Source organism: Gavialis gangeticus, unplaced genomic scaffold, assembly GCF_001723915.1.
Source record: "Gavialis gangeticus isolate Ggan-Ray unplaced genomic scaffold, GavGan_comp1, whole genome shotgun sequence".
Taxonomy (NCBI): Eukaryota; Metazoa; Chordata; order Crocodylia; family Gavialidae; genus Gavialis; species Gavialis gangeticus.
In genome coordinates this window covers 78961725-78971635 of record NW_017729031.1, presented here as the reverse complement: position 1 = coordinate 78971635, position 9911 = coordinate 78961725, and the positions used below count along the sequence as shown (strand labels likewise).

General features: G+C 40.0%; 1 protein-coding gene across 7 annotated transcripts in view; it reads left to right on the top strand.

Moving 5' to 3' along the window:
• Window positions 1–9911, top strand: part of ANKRD44 (ankyrin repeat domain 44) — a 152251-nt gene that overhangs the window by 73524 nt on the left and 68816 nt on the right. For 5 of the 7 annotated variants that reach the window (XM_019523135.1, XM_019523136.1, XM_019523137.1 and 2 more), the window contains exons 13-15: window positions 1894–2034; window positions 5476–5559; window positions 7081–7192. In XM_019523135.1, the coding sequence (XP_019378680.1) occupies window positions 1894–2034; window positions 5476–5559; window positions 7081–7192 (337 nt within the window). The remainder of the gene's footprint in view (window positions 1–1893; window positions 2035–5475; window positions 5560–7080; window positions 7193–9911) is intronic. The other 2 variants (XM_019523138.1, XM_019523133.1) reach the window with 1 other exon arrangement.

Genomic DNA, 9911 nt, shown 5'->3' with positions numbered 1-9911 from the left:
CCCCCCCCCCCCCAAAAAAAACAAACAAAAACCAAACCAAACAAAAAAAAACCCCCCAAACAAACAAAAACAAGCCTAAAAAAGGGTATTATGTGTTGGTGGTAGTCTGTGGTAATTTTCATTTCTCTCACACCTCCTCATGAAACTTATGACCATATCCTTGCATGTCACCTCTGCCACAGTCAACTTTCCATTAGTCTTCAGCGATTTTGTTTTATTGCTGGTACTATTATAATACTGTGACAGATATTTTTTAATATTCTGTGGAATTTTTCTTCCTATTGTATCAGTAAACTCTGTGAAGGAAGTAATGTGAAGAGAAAAAAACAAATCTCCTTCTTGTTAACCACTAATATTTCCACTGATGGCTTCACAGCAGTTTGGAAACTACTTTGCAGTATTTAACACTGAGCTTATATTCTGCGTAACCTGTTTCACAACCAAATGGCCGAGTCCTTCTCCTTGCCTAATGCTCCTGCTCTGTTCACTTTGGTTTACTTGAAATAAAGTAGGGAGAGGGAAGAAAACAACTGTAATTAAAAGCTTAACTATAGCACATTTCACAAATAGTTATTTGTATTTACCTTTTGCATAAGGTTTTTTATATATAGTGTCCAATATGCTTTACATTAGGACTGTGTGAAGCTTGGATTGCTAATTCGATTTGGCGGAGATTTGGCCCAATTTGGCAGCCGAATCTCCAAATCTGAATTAAATCAGGTGACCCATTAATCTCTCTGAATCGAATTGGAAGCCTCCAGTTCAATTCGGAGAGATTCGATGCTTTGGACATAGACACAGCTTTATATGTTTTTTTCTACATACATCAAGGTACCAGGTGGCTCATAAACGCTGAGACGGTGGGGCAGGTGGAGTGTCCCACGGGAGCACAGGAGGGTCCCCAGTGTGCTTGGCAGTGGACCTGGAAGTGGACCAGAAGCACTTCTGGTCCACTTCCGGGTCTGCCGTGGAGCATGTGCCCTCTCCCTCCCTGGCTCAGTGACTGGTGCCTCCTGGGTGTCGGGGGGCACCTGGGGTCCCCCTACAGCCAATTGCCAAGCCAGGAGGGTGCGGGGGGTCCACCGCCATGCTCCTGTGGGGTGCTTCATCCACCCCCCCATCTCGGCATTCATGAGCCACACCTGGTACCTCAAGGTATGTAGAAAAAACATTTAAAGCTGTGTCTATGGCCGAATTGCGGATTCTCCGAATCAGAATCGAATCTTCAGATTCGGAGTCGGCCGAATTGAATCGGGACAGTGATCTGAATCAGCGAACTAATCAGAGTAAGTAATACTATATCCTGTTCTAGGCTGTTCATCTGCTGTTGAAAAATATGTGGTGGCTTCACTCCATTCCTCCTCCCCTCTGAATCAAAGATAAGACTAGCATCTGCTCAGAGTTTAATTTGCTATTATTTGGGAACACTTTGAGAATAAAGATAGATAGAAGTCCTTTCTGCACTAGTGTTTTGTTGGGCTGGCCTTGAGGCTGGCTTTGTTTCTTAAGATGGAGGTATAACCCTGAAACTCCAAGTATATCTCAGAATGAATGAGCCAAACAAAACTGTTATACCACAGTTTATGAAACTTCTGTCAAAAGCCATTAGGACAGCAGTTCAGAACCTGGGCTCCACTTTTACGCCCTAATAACTGACTGTTCAGTCTCTCTCAAGTTTGGTAGCAGTGAAATATCTCTCAGGGGAGCCTCAAAAATCAGTCTAACTGACCTGCGCAAAGCAAGAATAATAAATTTGTATGCGAGTACAAGAACATAAGCAGCTTCTACTGTTATCTGTAAATAGCCCCTCTCAAGGAATGTTTCAGTCATGGTTTATTAGCATAATCTGTATCATATCTTATGTAGTGTCTGAAGTGGCTATTTATTTTTCAGGACACCTTTGCACTATGCAGCTGCGAATTGTCATTTCCACTGTATCGAGACACTGGTGACCACAGGGGCCAATATTAATGAAACAGATGACTGGGGACGTACTCCTTTGCACTATGCTGCTGCTTCAGACATGGACAGAAAGTAAAAAAGTCTATTTGTATTCTTTGTATTTACGGTGTTGCTAAATCAATGTCATTTCTAGTCTCTTCAGGTCACATTCTCATTTAAACAAGCAAAAACAAACCAGCTAGGAAAGGTAGTCTTCTCCTTCTTGGGCATATGCCACTTCTTTAAATAACATTGATTTTAAGTAGAGTCTATTCTGTTATGCAGTTGAACAGTGGCAAAATTTACTGTTGTTTCCAAGTTGCACAAAATGCTGAGGCTGCCTTCTCTCACTGAATTACTTGTACCACTTTACTTTCTTTTATCCTGTGGTTTTTCCCTTAGAAAGAATACAGGGAATTTCCCATAAATTCATTATTAGTCTGGTCCTTTAAAAAAGACTGAGCATTACACAATGAGAGAGAGAGAGTCTTCCATATGGGGGACAGGAAAAAAGACAACTGATGGCTAGGCACCCTGACAGAGGTAGAGCAAGCCCCTCCAATGATCGAAGTGACAGAAGTAGAACCCAGCATGCATGAGAGGAACCTTGCAGAAAGGTCTAAGCAACAGGGGAATCAATAGGAGCAATAAACTCTTTATAGGAGCAGTAACAGCTATTGGCAGGTAAGGCCACAATACTTCCTGTTAAGTCAGGGAAACAGCTGTTATACAAAGCTTTTAAGCCTCACAGGACCTTCATTGTAGTTAAACTCCACACAGCAGCTTCATTAATGAACTTCTCTCGCACCTCACCGTCCTGTGTTCTGTTTCCCAGTTTGTTGTTTAATTTTGTGGTCTCTGCTATATAAACTAAAGGTCCTTGGCTGTAATTATAGTTTGTCCTTGGAATTTAAAAACATTAGGTTCACACCCTTCATTTCTGTTAGATAGGCTGGATGGTTACCACCATTTCATCTCTTCTTGTCTCCTTTAGAGACCAAGTAATCATTCTCTTTGGTCTCTTACACAGCAAAGTCTAGTAAGTGTTTTTTCAACATGTAGTTGTGGACATACAATTCATTCTCTGTTGTGAGATGTCTGCTTCATATACTCAGGTCAGTAGTTCTCATGCCATTGCATTATAAGCTGCAGAACCATTTACTGAGAGAAGTCAGGTAGGAGTAGCCTTAACAGCTCCCTCAAATATTCATGGTCCAATCCATGAGACAGCTGCATCTTCACAGCATCATATTGCTGGATGCAAGAAGATCTATGCCTAGTGTGATAGAGTGGCATAAAAACTTTCACCTGTGGCTATTTCTAAACCTGTCTGTCCATCAGAAGCTGCCAATCCTGGCATTGCAAATCTTGGTTTAGTGTGAACTTTTTATCCTTTGGCCCTTTTTGAAGTTTGGGGTTGTCAAATGATAAGTCTGTAAATGAGCACTGGAGCAGGGTCAAGATACATCCTACCAGTGACATCCTGCAAAAAAACCCTATTAATTACATTGGCTGTCTTCACTTCAGTAAGAATGTGTTTCCCCTATTGCACTCCTAGTGCCTTAGTTGTTTCTTCAGGTGTTTCTGAAAGGTGGTGATACTTTCAGATGATATTCCCAAGGTAGAAGATCTCACAAACTAGTCTATCTTTGAGGGATATCTTAGTTTTGGTCGTTCTTGCTATGTGGATTATCAAAAAGGATAATCAGCTGTCAGGTAGTACAGGCATGCCATAAAGTTACTATGTGGACTAAACTTCCCTCTATTGTGGACTTTTCACCAGGCGCTATACAAACTAGAAGAATGTGGCTCATTTGAAGTTTTATCCTAAATATATGCCTGAAGGTGGTGATGTTACCTTCTTTTTAAGGTTCCTGGAGTTTGAAACTTTCTGGAAGGGGCCAGATTGTATAGTAAATATGAAGAATGCCATTATTACCTGGCCACCTAGTAGGTCACTGTAGCTATTTCCAGCCTATGAGAAAATATTCCTGAGGTCAGACTATTTCAGTCCAAAGACTTTTGAAGATGCTTCAGCTTTGTTCAGGTTTGTAATGAGTGGGCAGGTGTTCTGGTGCACAAAGAGGGTTTTTTCCCCCCTACCAGAGGTGCAGCTGTCTAGGCCTTTGGTCAGTGGGACATATGCATGTCTTTATTGGGAATAAAAAGTGGGAATCCACAGAGGCCTTTTCATGGTGTGTATGGGCTACTTACCATTAAATAGAAATGTCTGAATATATGACTTGTGTAGATTAATGCAGACTCATTTATCAATCTGTTCTGGTATTAGCTATGATAAAGTTAAATCTGAATATGGGAAATAGGACATTGAATATTATGAAGAGATGTACTGCTCTGAATTGCTTAGAATCTAGTCTGGAATATGTGTGTTCAGAAGCATAGGTGACTGGTAGTGGGTGCATGGGGGTGCATGTGCCTCCCCAATGACTGACACTGATGCTATCGGTAGGGCTGGTGCCCCCCTGACAGGGCCGTCGCCATCAGCGGCTTGTGCTGGTGCCTCACCCCAGATTCAGGAGGCACCAGTCACTCATGTTCAGAAGAGACTGAAATTAGGGATAAATCAATTTGGTAGAAAAAATCCACGTAGCCCAAACTATGTTTCTATAGATCTTTTGAGTTAAATGTTTGTGAAGGTTCACAGAAATTAGCGTATATTATTTTCTTTGTTGCCTCTTGATTTCTATGACAGGCCTATGTTATGCTTACTGTCAGATAATGTCTGTGTAGTTAACTCTGCTTCTGGTTCCCACCAGCCTAGTTCTATTTATGCAAAGTTACCAAAGACGCTTCAGCATCACTGGATTCAGGAGCCTTAGCATTTGTTCAGATCTTTTAATCTTCTAAAGAATTTAGCTCAGGGACAACCATAGTGAAAAAGCAGCAACTTTTGGAGTAACGTTACACTTTGGCACTCCCTGTTTTCTGTGGCCATGAGCTATGTCAGAGGGTCTTGCAACCAGTATGTTGTCCATGGGCAATGGTTTGGGGACTAGTGGTTTAGCTGAAGCATCCTCACACTTTCCCCTGGTAACGTAGCAGATAATGGAAATTTTCAGTAATAAATCAGGTGCCGTGTCCAGACAGGGCAATTCAATGTCAGTTGTTAATATTTCACAAGATTCTGTCTTTTGCACCACTGAGAACTATAGCAAATTACCAGAAGGAGCAGGAGATGGTGATGAGGAGCAAAGGGCTACAAAGAAGGAAGCAGGATAGCAAGGGACAGCCGTGGGGAAACAGAGGGGCCAAGTTGAAGAAAGGGATGAATGAAATTGGTTCTGGCAGAGCTCTTTGTATTAATGTTGGCAATCCAAATGTAGAGGCAGTTCTTTGTAGGTGTGTTCCTTGTTTGAGAATACAGTCAGCTAGATGCTCATATGTTGGTCCCATGTATGGAAGCCAAGGAGTTATAAATTGCTTGGAAGAGAAGCTGGGGGGAGGCAAATTAAACCAAAAATGCTCATCTGACATTTTCAAAATGAGTTGCATTTTTCTGTCCTTTATGTTAAGAAGAAAGAATATTCTAGGTAACTCCCATGAAAATGCTGAAGAACTTGAAAGAGCCAGTGAGATGAAGGAAAAAGAAGCTGCATTGTAAGTTTGGTGTCAGTATAGCAGTTTGACTCTTTTTGGAGAATGTCTCTGTCTGCTTTGGGCTGCAATGTTTTGTTCACTCATTGCTCTGCTACACTAAATGTCTGATGCTACCTGAATGAAAAGCACTCTGCTGTGGTCTATTAATATATTTTCTAATATTTCTGTTTCCATGCTTGCTGCCTTTCCTAATTACAAAAAATTACATTTGTATTTTAACAATGCTTTAGTATCATGCACTATTTTAAAAAAAATACAATACCTTGGGTTTGTACATTTCAAGAAAAATTAAACTCTGGTGACTTCCAGGATTATTGCTGTCTTCAGATATGACATATTTTTGCAGAGATTGTTAAGTTTTTGTTTAAAATGTTACTTTTAACAATCATTTTATATCGGCTAACTGTGAGTTAAAACCTATGGAAGAGGAGAGAAAAGAGGACAGAGAAAACATTTTGAATGTTGTAGAACAAAAATTATAACCCTCATTAGTAGCACAGGATAGTCCCTAGAAAATATTTTACATAGATAAAGAAATTACTACTGAATTAACAAGATACATACCTGGGATAAATCTAAGATGAAACTTGGATCTTATGGCTCAGCCATTGTGACTCATCTTGCCATAATATTAATGTAAAGACCTGTATGAATGAGTTCTAAGATGTATCAGTAATGACTGTCACATTCCTTAATGCAAGGCAGGCTGTTTTCCCTGTGTTATATAAAATATAATTTCCTGTTTGCTTTGTTTTAATAACACATCCTAAAACTTGCAGCAACAGTACTAGCTGAGTTGAACTGCAGGGAATTTAGTATCAAACTGTATTGCAAGACTACTAGAGATCTACCTAAATTGCACTGAGGTGAAAGAAAAATTGTGGGCTGCTCATGGCATGTTGCACCATTTTTGCAGCGCCCCCCTGCCACTCAGTGCTGATTGACTGATGAGCCCCAGGGGCCCCACCTCTCATTGCTGCCCATTGTGCAGCCCTGTTCCTTGACAGTGGTTGGCTGAGAGGGGTGAGACCACATGACAGCCTGCCTTCTTAGCCAGTCAGCAGTGAGGACCAGGGGAGGGGTGACCACCATCTTGGCTGCTTCCCTTCATGCCAGTGGCTTTCACCACCTCCAGTGGGCAGCAAGGCCAGGCTCCAGCAGCCCCAAAGATCGCTGGCTCCCACTAGGGACCCAGCATTTTATTTTTAGCATTTTTTTTTTTTCCCTTGGCAATTATGTGCCGAAATCGCAGGAATCACCGTTTTCACAGGGTTTGTGGAAACTGCTTTTTTCACAGTTTATGCGAAAAATGCAAAATTGCGAATAAGGTAGATTCCTGGCTATTACTGATCAGAAGTTTTGGGGAAAAACTGATAAATGAATGGAAACGCTTAAGTAGTAAATGTTCTGTTAGGAACAAAATTTAACCTTCACTTCACAGTATCCCTCCTTTTTGCCACAAGGAATGATTCTGTTAGATAGTATGTTCTTCTCTAATTTAAATGTATTAATTATTCACAGGTGTCTGGAGTTCTTGCTCCAAAATGAGGCCAATCCATCAATTCAGGACAAAGAGGGGTACAACACAGTGCACTATGCTGCTGCTTATGGCCATAGGCAGTGTTTGGAATTGGTGAGTAAGTGTCATTACTTCAGAGAATTGAAAACACTGGGCATTTGTACACATGCTTGTGGTGCAGCAGTGGGCAGTTTTAAAAGTGCCTGGTGCTGCAGCACCTGCAATTGTATAAGTGGCAAAATGCGCGTTAATGTTAAGAAAATGGCAACAGTGCGCTTTTGAACTGAAACATATCAAAGGTGTTTTAGTTCAAAAGGACACTGCTGCGATTTTCCACGTGTTGACATATTTCATTGCGTATACAGTTGCATATGACGAGTCTGATTAATCGAGTCTGCTCCGATGCACCACATCTCCTGCGTGTCCTGGTATGAAAATGTATGTGTATAAATGCCCCTAGTTTTTTTCTGATTTCTTTTATTGTACCAACTCTATAGTTGAGACAGATGTTGGACAAGCTTTCAGGCACATCTTCAAAAGAAGATTAGGGCAATGTTATAAACGCTATTGTTTGGCCAGCATCCAGATTGTTCATGGTGCACCAGAATAAGGTGCAGTACAAATGTATAGAACTATATGTCATTTCCCATTTTATGGTCCTGCACAGAGCCAGAGTAAATGAGATATTTGTAAGACATTCTCACTGGGGGCAAAGAGGTTGCATTCTCTTCTCTGTCCTGACATCCGCTGTCTTATGACATTAAGGAGAAGCTCATCTGTTATATTTTGTCCATGTAGTCATGGAGTTGGCCCAGGCTCAGCTGTCTTATTGCTCTGAAAAGAATGGGTAGGAAGCCCTGTTTCTCCCTTGCATAACAGAACCAAAATGGATCCAGGTCTGTTTACAGATTTTCTGTCCAAAGGAGTGTGGACAAGGTCTAGATCTCTGTGTTTAGGACTGGAACATTTTAAAGCACAGATGTCATGTTCCAATTCAGTAAAAAGCATGCATATACTTAGTGATAAATACATAAATAATCTAATTTCAATTCAGCAATCACATGCTTACATGAATTGTTGATTTATAGCTTTGCTTAACTGTAACAGCCATTTTATAAAGTCAGTGTTGGTAAAAGTTTGTATGTAACTAATGCTCACAGATGAGACATCACTTACATGTTGAGGGAATATTTATTGCAAGCCACTTCTTACTATCAATTAAAGAAAACTGATTATTTTTTTAAAGTTGTTTTGTAACAATTGTTGTGTTCCTATGTTACTATAAATCATTCCAGCAGTACATACAACATAATTCCTGTAGGTTTATGAAGTATCTGACCATTGGAAATCACATCGGATAAGGAGCCATTAAACTTGTTGTTAGCCAAAAAGCAAATTTGCTAGAAAAGTAATGTGAATTGTGCTGTGAAATGTTGTGGTGTGAATTGTAAAATTTACCATATTTACTCAAATCTAATATGATTCTCCAATAATTAGGTTCTATACATGTAAAATTTATACATTTAATACTATTTTCCAACATCTTGCATTCATCCCTCCCACCACAGCAGGCGGGTAAGCAGGGAGGAGGCAGTTAGTGATCTTGTATGCAATTGAAAGATGAGGGGTTTTCCTCCCCATGTTAAATGGGGGGGTGTGCAAACCGTCTTATTAGAATCAAGTAAATATGGCATGACATAGACTAATTGAACTGCTTAATATCTGAAGTATGATTATAAAGGGTTTTTTGGGGGGGGGTTTGTTTTATTTTGTCCAGACTCTACTCACCCCCAAAATGATATTCAGTCCTAATTTAAGACATCATTAGAGCTTGTGTTTTGTTTTCTTGAACATGAGGTTCTTACCATTAGTTCCAGTTTGTTTTTGTTAGGAGTAATTCTTCGGCTTTTAGAAATTATTATCATGGGCCTTCATATTAGTAGACTTCCATGTTGTTTTAATGTATTGTTTGTATTTAATATCAAGGAGAAGTTGGCATCAAACCCCGAAGTAGTGAATATCAGAAATGTTATTGTACCGTAGATATAAAGATGGAAATCATTTTTATGATATTATTTATTCATTTTTTTTCCAACGAAAAGGGTTCTGGTATTTTGCAACACACTTATCTGCTAATAACATAGCCCTATCCCTCTGATAAAATCACCCTTGGCAACGCTTCTCTAACGTGATTGTGTTTGATGGATATATAGTTATTTATGACTTTTAGAAGACTATTTCTGAGTGCTGTGATACAAATTTGCCCGGGACTCATTAACAGGGGAGTATGTGTGGTGAGAGACCCTTCAGTGATTTTGGTTTCAATTTATTATGCCCTCCATGACAGAAGTATGGATTTTTGTCTTGAACCACAGCCTTAATTTTAGCTATTGACTGCAGAAGGTTGACTGCTGCCGTTATTCTTCGTTGAACAAACCAGCCCTTACTGCTCACTTGCAGCTATGATTTTTCTTTTTATTGTAATTTCCTTCATTTCTTGCTAATGGAGAAAACAGTAAGGGCAACGTACAACACGTTAACACTAAGTAAAATTACACTGCAATCCAAAGCAAATGTTTTGTTATCCCAGTGTAACTTCTACATTAGGTGCATTTACAGTATAAGGACCTGTTTTGTTTGATAAAACTACAAGACACCAGCACTGGGAGTATCTTACCCCAATTAATTTTTACTGCTGTTTACTCCTGAAGTAACTCTACACTGGGTCCTAGTAAGTTCCCTAGCACAGGGATTTATATCACGTGTCCAGTCCTATTTTTACATTGGTACAGATGTTGTTTACACCAGTGTAAATGCATTATATTTGCAGGCC